At 37.7% G+C, this 22,503-nt stretch overlaps 1 protein-coding gene across 1 annotated transcript; it reads right to left on the reverse strand.

Annotated features, from left to right (window-relative positions):
• Positions 1-18,136: 18,136 nt before the first annotated feature.
• TAL2 (TAL bHLH transcription factor 2) lies at positions 18,137-20,190 on the reverse strand. The gene is made up of 2 exons (XM_063457238.1): positions 20,033-20,190; positions 18,137-18,800 (listed from the first exon to the last, which is right to left on the reverse strand). Exon 2 carries the CDS (start codon positions 18,783-18,785, stop codon positions 18,435-18,437), a length of 351 nt encoding a protein of 116 aa, XP_063313308.1. The 5' UTR covers positions 18,786-18,800; positions 20,033-20,190; the 3' UTR covers positions 18,137-18,434.
• Positions 20,191-22,503: the final 2,313 nt, after the last annotated feature.

Raw genomic sequence — 22,503 nt, forward strand, 5'->3', positions numbered from 1 at the left:
TAAGCTGTCCAGATTTTCTGTGGCTGTCCACTCAGATAATTCCCAATTCAGCTCAATGAAAAACCTTTGCAAGGTAGGTGCTCTAGGTAATTGTTGCCTCTTGAGTTTAGCTCCAGTGAGCTAACAAAACCAGGAAATAATAGGACATGTCTGCTTGACAGCCAGGGTGGTGTAACAAGTTTAATAATAATAAAAATTGAAATGATAAATTAACAGTTAAAAGTAACAGTTACTTTTGAAATTAGCACATTTTGCAAAATGATAAAGAGAGGACACACTCTTCAAACATAAAGTTTTTCAGCAAGCTAAAGTTGTTTAGGGGGCTGGAGTGTCCCTGTAAGTCAATAAACAGTTCCCTTGCACTACACACTGAGTAAGTCATCATCGCATGCGCAAGCACTGACGTGGTTGCTGGCAGCTGAAGCCCCAGGAGCCAAAGAGGACCAACATTGTGAAGATGGAGCCAGTCACAAGGGACAGCAGAGGTAAGTAAAACCCACCTCACCTGAGCCCCACGTCCACGGGATTCACATTGGATCTGTCTGGTTTGGGGAACTCTGCAAAATATGCAAAGAACCCCAAAAATTCACAGATCCACTCAAAATGCCTCCAGTGGCTCTCACTCTGACAGCCACTAGGGGCCCTTTTGCTGAAATAGTAGAGTCGAACTCAGCTATTTAAATTAAATAATCTCATAGAAACCATTTGATTGGCACAGTTTCCACAATGCTTTCCTATGGGAAAGCAATGATTTGGCTAAGCTTATCAAGAGGCAGGGTGACCGCAGAGAGAGCGGTATGGTGTGAGAGAAAAGGTGAGTAAATTACCAAAACAGTGACTAGGATACTATAGCATTAGGGAAAAAAAAAATTGCATTCCTAATGCTATAGTTTTCCTTTATATATAAAATTTGTATATATAAAAACATAACTATCTTTCATGTTCAATTGTAAAAACAAGGGACTGGTTTCTCTTACCGGAGATGCCAAGTATTAAATAGCAAAACATTTATTGAAGTCTACTATTTGCTATTCAATAGGAAGAAAAAACAGAGTTCATCCCAAAGTCAGCGTAGCTCTAAAAGCTATTGCCATATAAAAAAGCATGTTTAAGCCCAGATTTTTTGGGGCAGGCTAAGAGATCTCTTATCTGAGGTATTGCAAAGACAAGTTAAACTTGATCCCTTGGTACTCCTGTTATCTAGGTCCTTTGATGACTGGCCCAAATCTGAACAGAAACTCTTACATCAGTTGACCTTGGCCGCCAGACGAGCTATGTGACAGTCCTGGCTAAAGGCTGAGCTATCGTCTATCGAGACATTGATACAAAAAAGATACCTTTTTAAATGACAAATTGACTGCACAAGTCAGAGGCACAGCAAATACATTTGATAAGATATGGGACATGTGACTCACAACTGACATGGGGGATTGGGTGGTGGGGTCTGGGGGTAGTTGATCCATATGGTTATCCTGCTCCCCTTCTCCAGCAATAAACCGGCCTCCCAAAAAACAACTGCAAAATATATATGTGTATTTACAAATCTGAATCACATCTCCTCCCAGCTACCCACTGTGCCCTCTGTTAAACAGCCTGACAGGCATCCACTGGACCGACACCTTTTCTTCTCCTTTCTTTTCCTAATCTTTTTCTCTATGCCTCCCATTGCTCCCCTTCTTGTTAACGCTCTGTAATCCTCTAATCTTTCTTTGATTTTTTTTTTGTTTTTACAACGAAAAAAATAAAAATACTCTGACATTTTTTGGTTTTTTTGCACATGGAAGTACACCACAAGCACATTCTACAACTATGCTGCCTTTTCAACTACTTGCACATATATAATGATACCGGTCCATGATATTTGCTACATTGTATTTTTACGTGACACGTTTATATTGTGTACTTTCTAATCTAGGTGGTATGTACTATTCCTTGTCATTATTGCAAAAATAAAGAATTGAAGAAAAAACAAAAAGCATGTTCAGATTTAGACAGTCAGCCATATTCAGATAACGTTTAATTGCACATATTAAGTCCAAATAGCAGAATCTGAAAAATAAACTCTCTTACTCCACTATTTTTGCTACGTCTGCTATTTTAACCTAAAATTTGCAGTTATTTTGCCAGTTCTACACAATTACCAATTTAATGAATAACACCAATAGTGTTTGTATAAAGAGTTTTAAAACAACTTCCGCTATAGCAGGAGATGAGATCCCCCAGCCTACATACACACAGTAATGCAACTGTCTGTTCAACCATTAGCAAGTCTCTCTGACTTTGTATGCTGCCTTAAGTGTAAAGAACTGAGCTCAGAATGAACTCTGACCCTTGCTGTAATCTCAACCCACAGCATGTTGGTATCGTAGGCTGCTGTGCTGATGTAATAATTATTGAGGTTTTATTACTGGTCTCCAATTCCAATCATAACCCGAGGGAGGTCACAGATGACATGAATGGAACTGATTAATTACCCGTGGTACCCTCATGATGGCAGTACACACAGTTTATAGGTTTCTCTTCTCCTTATCGGTTCTCTGCAGAACACATGATGTTGCAAATGAATACATTTATGTCAAACCATTGTATTCCCATAACTCTCCTACGCACACCTTAATCAAAAACCATAGCCACAGATAATACTTTAAACATATCAAATAGTTTGCACAGGGAACAAATTATCATAATGAATACAGTGAGCAAATTATTCTAATTATCTAATGTAAATGTCTCTTTTAGGTATTGATATTCAATGTGACCAGTTGGCAAAACTGGAATTGCTAGATTAAACAAAAAGAACTGAGAATAGTCCAGGTACTATTATGTGAGACAATAGTACATAATGTTAGAAAATGATTAAAAAAAACGTTGTTTTTTTTATACAACTGTGTTTTGCAGTGCAGACAGTTTTCCTCCAATACTGCATTTTTTAAAAAGTATGTAATATTTCCAGCAATATTACATAATGTTAGAAAATTTGCAGTAATGCAAGTGAGCTGTATGTACTGAAAAAAAACAATTGTATAAACTTATTTATTCATCCTATATACCGTAAATATATTTGGGAAATGAAAAGAGAGTTCATAATCTTGTAGTATTTTACACAGGTCTGAAATGTTAGTATACAAGCAAAAGTGCATTTGTTTCTCACATACAGTCGGTGTGACAAAAAATGATAAATAAAAATGTTCAAATAGCTTTCTTATAGGTATTTGTAAGGCTCCAGAATGAATTACTAGCAGTACAGCTGACTAACTCTCAGAATGTGAAAAGAATGTCTGCATTTATGTGCTATGGCTATGCCCTCATACAGTAAATATAGTTAAATAAAATATTTCTAAAATAAAGATATTTAAAATTGCTACAGCAATCTTTATCAATCTCTCTAATGTTAATATTGACATGGTAGTCCATTCACTCCTTCCCCTTCCTGGCCATAGGAATGATATGACCCATTGAAACTTCCTTTATTGTTTGGAAGCAGGAAGTGAGATTATATTTTTAGCAATCTTGAAGGCATTATGTCATTGACTGGTGGCTTCTGGTAGAGAAATATGTTTTTCTACAGGTTGCTAAGCATTCCTAGAATATAAATAGGAGTGAGTATGGCTTTATTGACAACATTTAATATTAAAGATCAAATTAAAATGTTTATACTCGATTTTGGTAGTGAAGGGGTTCACATGCTATGCATATTTTAAAACAAAAATAGCACGAATTGTTTATAAAATTAATGATAAGAGTGTGGCGAACGGGTTGAGAATATTAAAAGTTCTTATTTGTTTATGCAATCCAACAAAAAGGTATATCTTTTTTAATGGGATAAAGATTTATGTTGTCATCATAACTGCAACCAATTTGTTTTGTTAATTGTGCAATACCTACAGGTATACTATAGTTTGCCATTCACAAATTCTGTTGCTTGTCGGCATTACTAGTCATCACATGCTTTGATTGCTATTTCATTTATGTGTTTATATAATTTTCTAAAGTTTGTTGTTTAGTTTTTTTTGCAAGATCATTTAACAAGCCTTTCTAATCATCCAAATAATTCCACAGTAGACAGTAATGGACCTGTGTACTTGAAAATTAATTCAAATACCCTCATGTTTAATTTTAGCATAAATATAAAAAATGCAATGCAAAATTCAAAGTAAATGGAAAAACAAAAAATATAACAAAAAAATGTATACATTTTTTCAAACTGTTTTCATTCTATGTATAGGATCGATCAGATTTCTGCTCCAATTCCAGTCGAATTCTCTGTAGCTCTTAAACTGAATGGTTTTAGCATTTTTATTATAAAAAAAATAACAATAATAATAAACAAATTATATAAATAAATTAAATGTAATTTTTTTATTTTTTTTAAGAAAAGGCACATACATATAATCAACTAATGAACATTAATAATTGGTATATAATATGTATCATCATATGCACAAAATGTAGGTACTATGGGGTACTTCTGACGGATACCCCATATAATACTAAAACTAATTCATGACTCATTCTAGCCCTGCATTAAAGGGACACTATAGCGTTAGGAATACAAATATGCATTCCTAACGCTACAGAGCCCAAGTCACCTAAATGGTGACTAGGGCCCCTCGTGCGGCGAATAAATGATAATTCATTATTTATTTGCTTACCTTAATCCAGTGCCGGGTTCCCTCTGCGCTGGTGACCTCTCCTTCTCCATCAACGTCAGCTCCTGAATGGAGCTGAATACACATGAGCAGCCAGAGGTGCGCGCGCATTCAAACCTGCCAATAGGAAAGCATTACTCAATGCTCTCCTATGGGGATCTTTTTTGAGGCTGGAGGTTCGTGAGGATGTCCAGCATCAAATAAATGCGATTTACTCGGTGTAAATCGCAAAAGCGCCTCTAGTGGCTGTCAGGGAGACAGCCACTAGAGGCTGGGTTAACCCTGCAGTGTAAACATAGCAGTTTCTCTGAAACTGCTATGTTTTCAGCTGCAGGGTTTAACCCCTTAAGGACACATGACATGTGTGACATGTCATGATTCCCTTTTATTCCAGAAGTTTGGTCCTTAAGGGGTTAAACTAGGGGGGCCTGGCACCCAGACCACTTCATTGAGCTGAAGTGGTCTGGGTACCTATAGTGGTCCTTTAACAACTTGTCTGTCTAGCTGGCTTCAGTATTTTAAAGGGACACTATTGTCACCTGAACAACTTTAGCTTAATGAAGCAGTTTTGGTGTATAGAACATGCCCCTGCAGCCTCACTGCTCAATCCTCTGCCATTTAGGAGTTAAATTCCTTTGTTTATGAACCCTAGTCACACCTCCCTGCATGTGACTTGCACAGCCTTCCATAAACACTTCCTGTAAAGAGAGCCCTATTTAGGCATTCTTTATTGCAAGTTCTGTTTAATTAAGATTTTCTTATCCCCTGCTATGTTAATAGCTTGCTAGACTCTGCAAGAGCCTCCTGTATGTGATTAAAGTTCAATTTAGAGATTGAGATACAATTATTTAAGGTAAATTACATCTGTTGTAAAGTGAAACCAGTTTTTTTTTCATGCAGGCTCTGTCAATCATAGCCAGGGGAGGTGTTATTAGGGCTTCCTAAACAGAAACAAAGTGATTTAACTCCTAAATGACAGTGAATTGAGCAGTGAAATTGCAGCGGAATGATCTATACACTAAAACTGCTTTATTTAGCTAAAGTAATTTAGGTGGCTATAGTGTTCCTTTAAGTGTGAACGTAGCCTGTCCATTATTCACAGTGCTCTGTTGTTTTAACAATGAAGTAAGTTGGTTTTCTTCCTTATTGGATCCCATGATGAAGCAACCAGGGGTCAGTGTTCTAGAAGCAATTCTATGAGTAATTTTGCAAATTTAATACCAACGGCTATTATTAAATTAAGTAAAAATAATATTTCACACTAGTCAGAGTTTTAGGACCGTTTTTTAAAACAAATTTATCAATAAAAGCACTGACCACGTCCAATAACTTTCCACTTGTATCTAGGGAACTTGGAAAAGGAGTTTTTTCTAGAAAGATACATTTTCTATTTAGAACAGGACTGTTATTTCCAGTGACGTGACAATTCCAGGCTAATTCAACCCATTAAACCCGATTACAGTGTTTACTGGGGTGAAAAATGCAGCAGAAGCATTTTTTTTTTTTTTTTTTTAAGGTACCTTCCATGTTGCAGCAGCTTGGTAGCTCTTTAATGCCTCTGACATCTAACAGATAAATGCTATACATGCACAGGCATTTTCTCCAGCAGTGTGGTATGCATGCATACAGAACTGCAAGTATTAACCACTTAAGACCAGAGGGCGTACAATTACGCCCTATTTTAAGCGGCTCTAAACGCTGCCGGGCGTAATAGTACGCCCTCCGTTTTTTTCTTACTTACCCGGTCGCCGGCGATCCCACGCCGGCAATCGCGGTTGGGGGGACTCCCAGGGAGCCCCACGCGGCACATCCGACGTCCTGAAGCCCCCCCCCCCCCCCCCCCCCCGGCCAATGACAGGTAGTCCCCCTGCTGGCTGGAAATAAATTAAAATTAAATTAATCAGTGTAAAAAAAAAAAGAATAATATACTTAGATCATATATATATATATATATATTATATATATATGATCTAAGTATATATATACACATATACATACACACACATACACTGTCTAGGTGTATTTTACTATTAATATATATATATATATATATAATTATATATATATATATATATATATATATTAATATCAAATTACACGTAGACTGATACTGATTAAATATATATATATAATTATTGTTATATATATATTTATATATAATATAAAAATAAATGTGTAAATACGTAAAACAAATAAAATTAAAAAAATAATTAGAAATAAATAATTAAAAAAAGATGTAATTTCGTTCTAACTGTATTGTGATATTAATATATATATATTTATTTTTTATGTATCAACAATTTTTATTGAAGTTTTATAGGGGTACAGAAGAAAAAAGGGGATGGGGAAAATATTGTTAGTGACGTATCATACATACATTTGCTTAAAAGGCAATAAGCTTTATACATACATATTATGTTCAACATATTGATACGTAATTAGCGTGCCGTGTTGGGTGTGTTAGACATGTCAGGTTGTCCCAGCGTTGTGAAGGGGTGTTAGGTCGAACCTTGCGAGGTTCCCTCTTTGTCCTGAGTTGTGTTGTTTCTCTATGTCATAATCACCCCGTATGTGGGGGAGTTGGGGGGGGTGAAGAGGTATAGGGAAGGGAAGTGAAAGGGGGTGGGGGGGTGGGATTTAGGGTTTTTCCAGGTTTCTATTCAGTGATGAGTACATCTGTCAGATTGTCGTTTTCTTAAGTTGGCGATTGTGCTAAGGCTGGAGTGTCTATTTTCATTGTGTGATAGTCACATTAAGTTATAGTTACATATGTCGATTGATTTTATATTGCATGTACATTTGGTTCAAGGAAGGGCACAGCTGTCGGTCCGTAGGTTTCTGCCTCGATCGTCTCACGTGGGGGGTATGGCGTCACGTTCCATATATGATTGCCATATGTTCCAAGCTTGTGACCAGTCGTTTTTGGGGCTGCTGTAGCGCCTGGCTGCAAGCTCATAAATCTTGGTCGTTTCTATAGTTTTTATACATTCTGTTGCTGTGGGCAGGGTGGTGGATTTCCAGTGTCTGCTTATAGTTGTTAGCGCAGCTATAAGTATGTGGTAGATTAGGTATTTTTGCTTACCCTGTGCATGTATGGACAGGAGTAAGAGCAGATACGTCTCTGGCTTGCGGGGTATATAGGTGTTGGTGCTATCATATATGATGGCTTTGATGTCGTCCCAGTATTGTGTTAAGGAGGGGCAATCCCACCAAATATGGAGCATTGTGCCTTTATGCTGTTGGCATCTCCAACAGATGTCGGATGCGTGTGGGTAGATGGCTTTTATGCGTGTGGGTACTAAATACCACCGGTATAGCACTTTCCTAGAGAGTTCCAAATGCGATGTGCATTTAGAGAGGGAAAGATGTGCGTGGAGTATCTCGCTCCATTGTTGTTCATCAAGAGGGTATTTAAACTCTTTTTCCCATGCTGCAATAAATGAGAGTTGGGCATGAGTTTTAGGGGTTTGCATGTTTTTGTACAGTTCCGAGATGAGTTTTTTAGGGGTTGCGAGACGTGCGCATATTTTCTCTACTACCGTCAGCTGTAGCCCTTTTACATTATTAGGCCCTGTCAAAGTTTGTTTGAGTAACCATGATTTTAACTGCATATATGAGAATGAGGCTATTTGGGTTAGGTGGTATGAGGTTGCTAAGTCTTCGAAGCTTCGGAGTGTATGTTTCTGAAGTAATTGGTGTAAATGTGTCACGCCATGTCTGTGCCATACCGTGTAGTTGAAATTTGGTATTAGGTAGTGTAATGCCTTTATGGGTATTGCTGGTGAGATTTTGTCCAGCCAGCCCACTGTGCGGCAGTATCGGTCCCAGATGGACAGGGTGAGGGCTGTGGTAGGTAGTAGTTCAGTCCTTGCGGGCCTGTTGCGTCGGGGCAGCCATGCTAGTATTGACATGGGAATATTGTTAGCATGTTGTGCCTCCAGGTCCATCCATTGGGTTGGGCTCTGTCGGTTGCAGGCTGTTAGTAGGGGGCCTAGATTGGCTGCTCTGTAGTAGTTGGATAAATGTGGTACTCCCATGCCCCCTTTGTTGCGTGGTAGGTATAATGTGCTTTTTGCCACTCTTGCTTTGCGTTTGTTCCAAATAAAGTTTAATAGCGTTTGTTGTGCCTCTTGTAAGAATTTGGGTGGGACTTTTATAGGTAGTGTTCTAAACAGGTACTGCAGTTTTGGTATAATAATCATTTTAAGTGCGGCTATTTTCCCAGACCAGGAGATGAATTTCCCCTTCCAACTTAGGAGGATATTTTTTATTTCATTCAGTGTTTTCTGATAGTTAGTTTTGTATAAGTTTGTTAAGGTTGGCGTGATATGGATTCCTAGGAATTTTAGGTGGTCATTGCGCCAGTCGTAGTTGAAGGAGGAGCGTAGTCTATTAAGGTTGTCAGACGGGATATTGATGCCCATTGCTTGGGTTTTAGTCATGTTTAGTTTATAGAAGGAGCATCTGCTGTATTGGGAGAGGGTGTCGTGAAAGTTAGGTAGGGATATATGTGGTTGTTCTAGCGTCAGGAGTATATCGTCTGCAAAGAGTGTAAGTTTATATTCTTTCCCTTGTCTTGTGATGCCGTGTATATTGGGGTTATCTCTAATGAGTTGAGTGAGTGGCTCCAGGGACAGGATATAGAGGAGGGGTGACAGTGGGCAGCCTTGCCTCGATCCATTGGTTATGTGGAATTGTTTCGAGCTAAATCCACCGTTTGTGACTTTTGCTGTCGGTTTAGAGTATAGTGCTCCCACTAATTTCAGGAAGGTGTCCGGAAAGCCATATTTGAGCAGGACAGCGCGGAGGAAAGGCCAGTGCAGCCTGTCAAATGCTTTTTCAGCATCCAGTGATAACATGATGCACTGGGTTCGCCCCCCCCTGCCCCCCTGTAGTAGATCTAGTACCTTTCGGGTCCCGTCTGCCCCTTGCCTGCCACTGACAAATCCCACCTGATCTTCGTGTATCAAGGTTGGGATTATGTTCGTTAATCTGTTGGAGAAGATCTTCGCCAGCAGTTTGATGTCTGTATTGAGAAGTGAAATGGGCCGTAAGTTTTGGCATTTCGTAGGGGGTTTACCTGGTTTTGGCAACGTAGCGACATGCGCCATGAGCATGTCCTGGGGCATTTGTCCTGTTGTGAGAATATGGTTGAAGGTTTTCCCTAAGTGTGGAGTGAGGATTGCAGCTAGCCGTTTATAGTAAGAATTTGTAAGCCCGTCGGGTCCTGGTGATTTGCCGTGGGGGAGTGAGTGTATGGCTGTCTGAATTTCTACTTGTGTAATGGGGTTTTGTAGTATAGTTTTCTGTTGGTCCGTCAGTGTTGGTAAATCTGTCATTTGTAGGAATCTTTGTATTTCCTGGGGTGTAGGTTGGTGTAAATTAGGGTCGTCTTTGAGGTTATATAATGTGTGGTAGTAGTCTGCCATGGTGTCATTGATATCTTGTGGGTTGTGTATTTTAGAGCCTTTGGGTGTTAATAGGTATGGGATTTTTGCATTGGCTAGTTTCTGACGCAGTGAAGTTGCTAGGTATTTGCCTGCTTTATTACCTTGTGAGTAAAAGTTTTGTTTTAGCCTGTGTGATATGCGAGCTGTTTTAGAGATTGCTAGGTTGTTAATACTTGTTGTGGTGTCCTTTATTAGTTTTGTTAAATGTTCTGAGGGGCTCGCTATGTTCGCTGCCGTTGTGTCCCTTAAGGTACGCAATAGGGTTAAGTGTTCCTGTTGTGCTTTCTTTTTTATATAGGACGCTCTGCTTATCATTAGTCCTCTAATAACTGCTTTATGGGCTTGCCATACAGTAGTTGGAAGCACTTCTTGTGTATCGTTAATTTGGAAGTATGACGTTAAGGCTTCTGATATTTCGCCTGAGAATGTTTTGTCCTGTAAAAGGGAGTCATCCAGTCGCCACGGTGGCCTGCCTCTATGTTGATAGTCCGTAGTCAGTTCTATTGTGGTCGGGGCATGGTCTGACCATGTGATATCCCCAATCTCACTGTGAATCACCCTCGTGAGTAGTGGTCCGGTCATGAAAATGAAATCGATCCTTGAGTAGGATTTATGTACTGCAGAGTAGAAGGAGAATGATTTCTCGTTTGAATGGAGTGTTCTCCATGAGTCATATAGGCCGTGTTCCCCTAGTAGTTTGTTAAGGGCTTTGCACTGTGTCTTGAGCGTTTTGTGTCTAGGGGTTGTGGACTGTAGCGTAGTGTCCATATGTGGATCGAGGGGGTGGTTCAAGTCTCCACATAATACGGTCGAGGCAGTTTGGCTGGGTGGGAGTTTGGAAAGTACCTTATGTAAAAAGTTCCTTTGATGTACATTAGGGGCATAAAAACTGATAATGGTATATGGTAAGTTATTTATAATACATTGCAGTAGTACAAATCTGCCCTGTTTGTCTTTAATGGCATGTAATGTTTCAACCGTTAGTGAGGAGTGCAGTAGAATAGAGGCTCCCCTGGATTTGGAAGAGTGCGTTGCATGAAATTGGTCCGGGTAGTGGCGTGTGCCTAGTGTGGGCACTTTGGAAGTAACAAAATGAGTCTCTTGTAGACATACGATGTCTGCCCTACTTCGTTTGGCTTCCTCTAGTACCATACGCCGCTTGTGGGGGGTGTTTAGTCCCCTACAGTTGTGCGAGTATATTCTCATGTTATGGGAGAATGGTAAAGGGTGTTTAGGATCAGTTCTTCACATTCAATATGGTGATAGAGGATAGAGCCAGTGTGGTTGCTGAGCAGTTTGTGCATTGACATTTCTGAGGTGGTTTCGTGCCTGGGAGTCATAGGATCAAGGGGGGTAGGGAAATGGGATGAACAGTGGGAGTGAAAACAAAGTATATACAGGTAGACCCAAACGCGGGTCCTGGCACTATGGCGTTGTGCCATGGGGGATGGACGCCCAAGTAGCGTCTTTAGTGATGTGGCCAGTGGGCTCTCTCAATTTTATTTTTCACGTTTCTTCCCAGAACCATAGGTCAGTTGTTATACGGGGATCGTGTGAGCGGTCATGGTGCCGACCGGGGAGCCTAGGTTATTGTGCGGTTATTTTGCGTGTAAAACAGTAATTGGACATATAGTGTCGTTACTACATTTCCTTATGTACAATAATCTGTTTGCATTCAATAACATCTTTTATCACATCATTTCTGTTTGTCAGCGCTGGTGCGTGTATTTTGCAACCTGCATTACATTCAGCATGAAAATTGTGAAGTACCCTCAGGGTACAGAAACCTTCTGTGCTGTCCCATTGTACGTTACGTGCATGACATGTGTAGCGATGTGTATTATAGGCATGATATGTGTGGAAACATTTATTTATTGGGTAGTTGAGTTACTTTGTGGCAAGTGGCTCCTATGTTGTTAAGGAGTGATGTATGGCGCTTGCCGGTGCCATCTGTATGTGTCGCTTGTGGCCCACGTGCAGGTCATGATTATCCGTTCTTGCGAACACATGATGTAGGTGGATGTGTGTCCCTCCCTCCCCTCTAATAGTGTACACATCATGTGCAATAACATTCAATGGTTAGTTAATACAATCATGTGTGGAGCAGGCATTAACAGTATGATCTGAATAAAGATACCATATTTCACATTCTGCTATGCGGTCTTATATAACCTAGTTACAAACATGGCGGCCCCGACCTTCTGATATCTATTAATATGCTAGGTGGGGGTATCCCCTTCTCCCGCGTCTAGCGCGTGTTGGGAGATAATTTGGTTGGTTTCGTGAACGTAGTGCTATTCAAAGCAATTAACCTCATTAGAAAAGAATAAACATAATTATGGTAACAATTAACTACTGAAATTATAACATATAGAAATCTCACGTGTCCCTGGTTATGGCCGTAGCGGCCTAGTCCAGCGTTAGGCTCAAGGGGACTTAGCTTGTGGTGATATCTGGCGCCATTCCGGAGTCAGTCGCCTAGGTGGGCTTGCTTGAGTCGCGGGGAGATCTTGGAGGAGTCCCCATTCTCGCAGCAGGCGGGTGCCGTCCTCTGGCGTGTGGATGATTTTGAGCTCATTGTTTTTTGTTATCAGCAATTTCGTGGGGTATCCCCAGCGGTATCTGATGTTTGCGCGGCGTAGTTCTTCTGTTACAGGGTGGAAATCTCTTCTGCGTTTGAGGGTTGCAGCAGATAGGTCCGCCAGTATCTTGATTTTCGCGTAGGCCTCAGGCGGTGTCATGCGGTTTCTGCTTGCCTTCATTACTGCGTCTTTTATGTGGTAGTAGTGTGCCCTCAGCAAGACATCTCGCGGGGTGGAATCAGGCAGATTGCGTGGTTTTGGTACTCTGTGTACCCTATCTATTAGGAACATATCCGTGGGTATATCTGGAGCGTAGGCCCGCAGCAAGCTTTGCACGTATACTTGCAGGTCTTGTGGTGGAATATTCTCTGGGACTCCTCTGAGTCTGATATTGTTCCGCCTCGAGCGGTCTTCGGCATCGGCCATCCTCGCTTCCATTTGTTCAATTTTTTGTTCCAGCGTCGCGACATGGTCGGCCATATCGTTGTGCGCTGTGGCATATTCGCTTAGCTTGTTTTCCAGGTGCGCTGTTCTGTTGCCAACGTCCTGTAGTTCTTTCTGGAGTTGAGCTATGGAGGATTGCCACGTTTTGATGAGTCTGTCTGCCATGGCATTCATTGCCTCATCAAGGTGTGTTTTGGTCAGGCATTCTTGGGTATTGTGGATCGGGTCCGCGGGTGAGACGCTTCCCGCCTTCGGAGTAGCGGCGCCATCTTGGATCACCTCGCGGTCTTCAGCTTGATTATTTGCGCTTTTCTGGTGGAAAAAGTTGAGTTTTTCGTGTTTCTGCATGTTCTTCTTCCCTTTGGCGTTTGCCATTGTGAGTTTGTCGGTATTTTCAGTAGCTCTGGGAGGCGATGTTAGTGGATTTTGAGAGCCCGGGTGCCGGAGCAAATTCCTAAGCTGCCAGGTTGCTCGGCGGTTGGCCACGCCCCCATATATATATATTTATATCAAAATACACATAGAACGAAATAATATATATATATATATATATCTATATACATAAATATATACGTATATATCACTATATATATACCTATATATAAATAAAAATATTTTTAAAAAATTATATATATATATATATATATATATGTATATACATATATATATATACACATAGGTATATATAAACATATATTAATTCTACACATATATTTATGTAATATTTTTACATAATTAGGTATCCTAATTAATTACAATTAGCGGGACCTGCCTGACAACCCATGCCGAAAGTATAGGGAATTTAATTTGCTAGCACTATATTTAACCCTATAACTTTCCAAGACACCATAAAACCTGTACATGAGGGGTACTGTTTTACTCGGGAGACTTCGCTGAACACAAATATTAGTGTTTCAAAACAGTAAAATATATTACAACGATGATATCGCCAGTAAAAGTGAAGTTTTACACGGACGATATTATTGCTGTGATACTTTTTACTGTTTTGAAACACAAATATTTGTGTTCTGTGAAGTCTCTCGAGTACAACAGTACCCCTCATGTACAGGTTTTATGGTGTTTTCAAAAGTTACAGCGTCAAATATAAGGCTTGTGTTTCATTTTTTTCACATTAAAATTCGCCAGATTGCTTACGTTGCCTTTGTGACCCTATGGTAGCCCAAGAATGAAAATTACCCCTATGATGGCATACCATTTGCAATAGTAGACAACCCAAGGTATTGCAAATGTCCAGTCTTTTTTAGTAGCCACTTAGTCACAAACACTGGCCAAAATTGGCGTTTTTTTCATTTTTCACACACAAACAAATACTAACGCTAACTTTGGCCAGTGTTTGTGACCAAATGGCTACTAAAAAAGACTGGACATACCCCATTTGCAATACTTTGGGTTGTCTACTATTGCAAATGGTATGCCATTATGGGTGTAAATTTATTTCCTGGGCTACTATACAGTCTCAAAGGCAACGTAACCAATCTGGCTAATTTCAATTTCAAATGTAACACGCTATATTTGACCCTGTAACTTCCCAAAACACCATAAAACCTGTACATAGTGGGTACTGTTTTACACGTGAGACTTTGCTGAATACAAATGTGTATTTTACTGCAGTAAAAGCAAACAGTATTATGACATTGACAGTTAAAATTTCATGTAGAACTAAAAAAATAACAAAATTTCTTATTTTCTCCCATTTCTTTCATATTAAATTATGTTTCATAGCTAAATATTTGATATTAAATGAAAGCCCTGTTTCCCCTGAATAAAATGATATATAATAAGGGGGGGTGCATTTAATATGAAAGAGGTGAATTACGGTTGGACAGACATATAGCGCAAATGCCAGGTTTTGTTTATGTTTTGTTCTGTTCACAACGTGTACATTTGGCTCAGTCCTTAAGGGGTTAAAGGAACACACTAGCTACACTGAACAAAATTATAAACACAACACTTTTGTTTTTGCCCCCATTTTTCATGCGTTGAACTCAAAGATCTAAGACTTTTTCTATGTACACAAATGGCCTATTTCTCTCAAATATTGTTCACAAATCTGTCTAAATCTGTGTTAGTGAGCACTTCTCCTTTGCCGAGATAATCCACCCACCTCACAGGTGTGGCATATCAAGATGCTGATTAGACAGCATGATTATTGCACAGGTGACTTCTACACCAATCGGTGACTTCTCACAGAATCCTCTGTGTGGAGGCGAGGGCATGTGAGCACACGTGATCAATGCTTCTCATTGACAAGGGGGGAAGGCAGGCACAAGCTAGCTCAGTGCACCTGCCACTTCCTTTGGCTCTGTGGAACTAACACAAGAGGAAGAAAACCTGTTTATTGAATTCTGCACTTTTTTTTTTTGTAAATTGTCACAAATAAACTCCAGACAGATAACGCATTTAAAGGAAGACTTTAGTGTCAGGATTACAAACATGTATTCCTGACACTATAGTTATAATAACACTTCTTAGGCTCTCCTGCCTTTAAAAGGTTAATGTACTTACCTTTATTCCAGTGCTGTGCCAGTTTCGTCAAAGCTGGCCCTGTCCCGCTCCGCCTCCATGGCTGAGATCATCAAACTCGATGATCTTATTCTTAGCAAATCCAATGCTTTCCCATAGGAAAGCATTGGGAGACTTTTGTGCAGCCATTGCAAAATACTGCTCTGTGTCAATCAGCAGAGATGCATTGAACCAATGCATGTCTATGGGGAGTGTTCAGTGTCTCCATGCAGAGTGTGGAAACTCTGAACATCAGCAGCACTGACCGTTGAAGCACCTGTAGTGACTGTCTGAGTGACTGCCACTACCGGCATTCTTAGGCAGTAATCTAAACACTGCCTTTTCCCTCTTATTAAAAAGCCTGCATGAGTGACTATACATACCATAATAAATACAATAAGTTGGAGTTGTTCTGGTGACTATAGTGTCCCTTTAAGCAAGATGATTTACATGCAAAGAATGTTTATTAAATGAAATAAAAAATATTACAAATAATAAGAGTATAACCAATAGCTAACTTTTAGCTATTAGGTTGTGCTAAAATTGAAGAAATTACGGTTCATTTTTGATTGATGATGCCCAGAAGAAGTTGAAATATATACAGTACACCAGCAGTTGCTAGAACTGCAGCTGATAGTTCTCTGTGAAATATCGCCATTATTAATAACAGGAATAGATCAATTCTATTTTGCTAAAAAAAAAATGTAAATAGTCAAAAACTTGCAAAATATGTTCGCGATTGGGACCTTGACAAAGGTCAAGATACTTGGCATTATTAGTTGAGCATTTCTTGCCTATATTTGGTTTATTGTAAACAAAGACAAAGAAACATTGTATGAAAAAAACATCATTTAATAATTTATTTAAATATATTAACAAATAAATACAAGTAGATCCAGATAACAAACTTCAAGACTCCGAAAAAACTCTTTGGTAAGTGCAGCTAATAACTATGCACACTTGTAAATCACAGCTATAAATTACCAATCAACAACACCTCAATTTAATAAATATATGAATAGAAATAAAATGCACATTAACTGGCTTTGTCAGCAACGATAAACCTTAAAAGGTCAAAAAAAATGTGAAAATGTTCAATAAATATTACAGAAAATTTCAATAATCCTTTTCAAAGTAAAAGGGTCATAAATAATACGCACAGACTTGTATCCAGGTGGTGCTATATTATTTTAACCCATTATAATATTTTAACAGTCTTATAAATTTTTGTCATTGGCCATTTATGTTTTAAGGAAAAGCCTTGAGTGTAAATAGAAAAAATGTGCTTTGTTACTTTGTAGCTGGAGCACTATGGAATGGATGGAATAATGTTTTTGGATTTTTATCTCAATTAACCATTTGAGTGACAGATTATTCCTAAATTTAAATCAGTCGTCTCGACAACCGAGGGCAATTTAAAAAAAAATAAAAAAATGTAGAGTTTATATCCATAGAAAAAGTAGTAGAAATGAATGTATTAATTTTAAATCTGGTTATATTTGCCCTGGTGATCTGTTTCTGCTCAAACTTTTTATTAAAATACAAAAAAAGCCACTTAAAAATGCATAAAAGCCAATGTCAGAAATAATCCTGATTTTATAATTAATAAATAAAAATATATATTCATGTATTCTATTGTATATTGTTCTTGTTCTTGCACGTTACACGCTTAATGAATTCTTTAGGGTGTTTTTTTTTTGCCAGTAAGTGCTATAAAAGCAACAACATTGAAACAGTGTTATATTATAGACAATATAAATATGGAGAATTTCCTTTGTTTTTCTAATATACTCAAACCATTAAATGTATTAAAAGATAACACACACTGATATTTTACTTTTGGAAAATGTATATTTTCCATTTCCTAGCTGTTAACATAGGGATTTTATTCATCCTACATAGTTGAAGAAAATATCTCCACTTTACCATGAAATGGATATTTTCTCCAAATCAGACATCTGGCTTACTTTTTACAAGATAGCTATTCACCACTCACGTCTCATTAGTTTATCCCCAAATAATATCAACTATGTTACAAGATTTTAATAACTACATTCAATAGAAGAGTTTTGTTAAATGGATGTCAAAATTTGTCTCATAAGATAAACATCTACGGTATATCTCTTTTAGTCTTGTGCAAATTGTGTTTGGAGTTATTAATTAAAATGTTAATTTCTTTTGACCCACACTTATTTATTGAATAAGACTCCACAGGTAAATCCCGGATGGATTGATTTGTTCGATTGTGGATTAAAAATAATGTGAATTGGATGAACTGCTCGAAATTACATTTTTCGCAAGCCTTCTTCTTATTTAATGTCACAATCACATTAAGTGACAATACTAACTTTCTCTTTGTAGATGCAGTATTGGATCCTAACAATTATTTTTGATTGTGATGATAGAAGGATTTTGCTGAGACCCTTGAAAAGAGTATTATGAAGCTCCATAGAGTAACATAAGAACTCAAAATACTTGTTTAACAACAAAAGGTTCAACACCATACAGTAAAAGTAACTAGCGGCACCATACCCAAAGAAAATACATGATACTGTAACCATGCCAATTTTAGAATCTAATATGTATCTCGGAATTTAACGAGTACATAATCAATAGTGCAAAGCACTCTTAACCTGAATTTTAAATCAAAGTTTCCTTTTCAAGGAGAAGGATATTTTGAAAAATGAAAGGTTTTCTTATTAAACAACAAAACCTACAATAGGTAAAGATATAGATATATACAGTAAATGTAATTGATGGGTAATCATCAACCCACTGGAAAAGAACTATGGTGATGGAGCCAATGACCAACAGTCCTGGGTATCGCTGCTTGTTCCAGGGGATGAATCGCTGCTGTTATCGACAGTCCATTCTTTAATGTTTGACATCTCTGGCTCAGGTTCGAAAAGGCCCAAAATATTTCCAGGAGAATTTACTCCAACCTTTGTTATTCCTTGATCTCCCAGGATGTCAATGAGGAAATTTATGTATCTCATAGCCAGTCTGAGAGTTTCATTTTTGCTCAGTTTTTTATCTGGAGGATGAGTGGGGATGAGTTTTCTTAGCTCGGCAAAGGCGCTGTTTACATTTTGCTGCCTCCATCTCTCTCTAGTGTTAGTAAAGATCTTGCGTGTCATTTTACCAGTAAGACTCTAAAAAAAAAAAAGTAAATATAAAAATGTATACATATGCCTTATGTTAATGACAGCTTGGTAGAAATGTCCACAAATGAAAACCATTTTTCTTAATTTTGAACTAAATCTCATCAAGACTCAATGCATTAATACACTGTCTAACATGACTTTTATTAATAAAACGTGAACATGTTTGTTTCTATAGGGCATAAATGTATACGTGTGTGTATATATATATGTATATAAATTGTATACATTTTTTAAATCACAAAAAATTTTAAGTCAGTCAAATTTAAAAATAGATCATTTAGATTTTATATAAATTTTCAGAACTATTATATGATCAATTTTATACGTATGTTAGCCAGCTTTAAATATTTCATTTGATATTTTACCTACTTGAATAATTGTAATCATGGGTCAGATGTGTACTACAATAAATATTACATTGTATTACATATTATAACATATATTTCATTTATTATTGGTTTGCCTAAGCCATATTTATTAGGGGCCAATAGTGTGTTTTAAGAAATATGACATATCACTACATTTTTAATATGTGTGTATATTTATATATATATATATATATATATATATATATATATATATATATATATATATATATATATATATTATTTTTATTATTACTATTATTTATTTATTTTTTGTAAGACCCCTTCCATTTAATAGCATCATTGGGTTATTACAATTTAAACAGAGAGGGGGGAAAAAAACAATAAATAAAATATATATATGTATAATGTACATGATTTACTTTTATATATCATGTTTGTTAGTATGATAAAGTTAATTTCATATTGTACTTTGAAGTACATAAATTATTTAGGATTGTGTTAGATATTTCAATTTACATGGTTTATGATGTAATAAAGTGCATTATTTAGAATTCATTGAGACGATTTATAAAAAAATGAATGTTGTTTGTACTGTATGTGGTTTTTTTTTTGTGGTTTTCTTTTTACTCTTGTGCATTATCTGTCCTGTGGTTTCTTTAACCCCTCTATCACAACACAATTAAACTACATGGGTGGTGTTTTTCACAAATGCCTCACACTTAATAAAAGGATCAGCAGACTGCGTGTGTTCCATAACTATTCTACATTGTAACATTCTGATCATGCTAGTCACCTTAAAAATTCTATAAACCACTGCATATAAAAAATGAAGCATGCACTCATCAATACAGCTTTAAAGCATCTCATTATTATGGTATACTAAGTACATACCTCGGCAGCCTTGCAGAGAATGTCCAAATGTTCAGAGTGTAGAGGTAGTGTTAGTTCACAGGAGCCAGTTCTACATACTGTCCCTGCACACTCTGTATCTGAACTCAGAGTGCCCAGTAGTGCTGACAGTGATGAAGTAGTTTGTCAGTCAGTTGGAGTGCCCCACTCTGCTCCATTTATAGACAGCCTGCCCCTTTGTCCGACGCGTGTCACTGCTGGTCCAACAGGGGCTTGATGTTCCATCTCCCGGGAGATCCCTTCCATCATACACCCTGATCCCTCCCCTCACTGCTTTCTGGACTAGCCAAATGCAGGAGGAATAGTTATGGCAGTGGGCTGGGTACTGCAGGCACTGTGTAAAACTGTTAAACAATGCGAGAAAAACCAAGGGATAGAATTCTTTTGTTTATAAAAGGGTAAATGTTAACCCATGCAAGGAGGGTCAGGAAACTTCCAACAAAAGGAGAGCTTAGCACGTTTCATCTAAATGACAATTATCATATATAGAGCTTGTTACAATGTGACTGGTGTCTTTAAGTAAAAAAAAAAAAAAAAAAATGTAAATAAAAAAAAATATATATATATATCCATTATTTTAATTGTAAGCTCAGCAGTCATCTTGCTAAGTATTTTCTATAGAAATACTGCATTTGCTAGATTGAAAGATCATGGGATGGGTTCTCTGTCACTTTTGAATCAGTATGTGCGTATTGCTAATAATACATAATAATGCATATGTGTATATGTATATTATATATACATGCATTTGAATGAAAATATGCATACTACTCTATAAAATGTAATTCTTTATGATATGTAGCCCGGTATTGCTTGTCATATTTGTACCTGCAAAGACAGATTAACGAAGGTACTACAACAAACTACTAATGCTTTTCTCTTAGGCAATAAAATACATTGCAGTTTCAGAAAAATGCTTACATTTGTCTGAGAGCAGACCTGGTGTGGCTGTCAGACTAAGATGGCACTTGTGCATTTGGTTTCAAAAAAAGTAGGCTTGTCTGAATTAAGTGTGATTGGCGGGTCATATAAATTCTGTAACTCTGAAGAGCCATTTGGACATATCATGAACTAATATTTAGGCAATGAATGAGCATGTTCGTTTATTTCAAGATTCTAGATTCTATCTGTAGCTCCAGAAAAATAAATCATTCCTGAGGGGGAAAAAAAAATATTGATTGTTAGAGACATCCTCTAAATGTTGATTAAGTAAGAAGTGACCAATAGAGAGAAAAAAAGGAGGAGCAGCAATATATTTATATATTATATATTTAACCCCTTAAGGACCGGGCTGTTTTGGCCATGTTACGTTAAGGACCAGAGCTCTTTTAACACTTTTGTGGTGTTTGTGTTTAGCTGTAATTTTCCTCTCTCTCTCTCATTTACTGTTCCCATACAAGTTATATATATATATATATATATATTTTTTTTTTTTCTGAACCGTCATAATTACTTACCTGATCGCCGCCGTTCCCCCGTCGGCGATCGGCGTTGCTCCGGGTCTGGGGGGACTGCCTGACAGCCCAGACAGTCCCGCCTCGGCAAATTAGGCACCCACGGCCTAATTTCTCTTACAGAGCGGTCACATGGCCACAATAGGTGCTCAAGTATCTGCCTGCAGGGGGACTGCCTGTGCTGGAAAATGAAAATATAAATAAAAATATGCTAGTAAATTTTTTTTTTTTATAAATATATGTATATATATGAAATATATATACATATATTATATCTATATATAATATGTATATATATATCTTGTATATATAATGTCATACTCAGTCTATTTTTATATTAATATATATATATATATATATTAATATAAAAATACACTTATAATTAAATTACACATGTATATATATATATATATATATATATATATATATATATAATATATATAATAACTATATATATATATATATATATATATAATAAAAAAATATTATAATAAAAAAAAAAATGTATTTTTGTACGAACTGATACGGCCCAGCAATTTGTGTTCCGCTTTGCAAGTCAAGCAATTTCTCATTGAAGACCTTAAAAAAAAAAAAATCAAATATCTTCAAGTTCAGTGACCTGATGCTCATCATGATGTCACATAATGCTCTTAATGCACCATAGGATTGCATGCACTACAGGTTCCCAATGCTTCTATATGAGAAGCATTGGATTGCACCAAGATCACCCAGCATCATAAACTCATAATTCTCCAAGAGGAGGCTGTCCCAGAGTTGGATTCATGGCCGGTGCAACATTTTTTGCTGCCCTAGGCAAAAAAAAATTTGCCGCCCCATATGCTCCACCCAATCATGCAGACCAACACACATGCTGACCAGGGCCGGACTGGCCCACCGGGATACCGGGAAATTTCCCGGTGGGCCGTCGGCACCTGGGGCCGGGCAGGCAGCTGGCTGACCTGCGGCCGCTGGCTGGAGGAGCTCTTTTGGCGGCCGCAG

The sequence above is a fragment of the Pelobates fuscus genome, chromosome 5 (genome assembly GCF_036172605.1).
Source record: "Pelobates fuscus isolate aPelFus1 chromosome 5, aPelFus1.pri, whole genome shotgun sequence".
In the NCBI taxonomy this organism is placed as follows: Eukaryota; Metazoa; Chordata; class Amphibia; order Anura; family Pelobatidae; genus Pelobates; species Pelobates fuscus.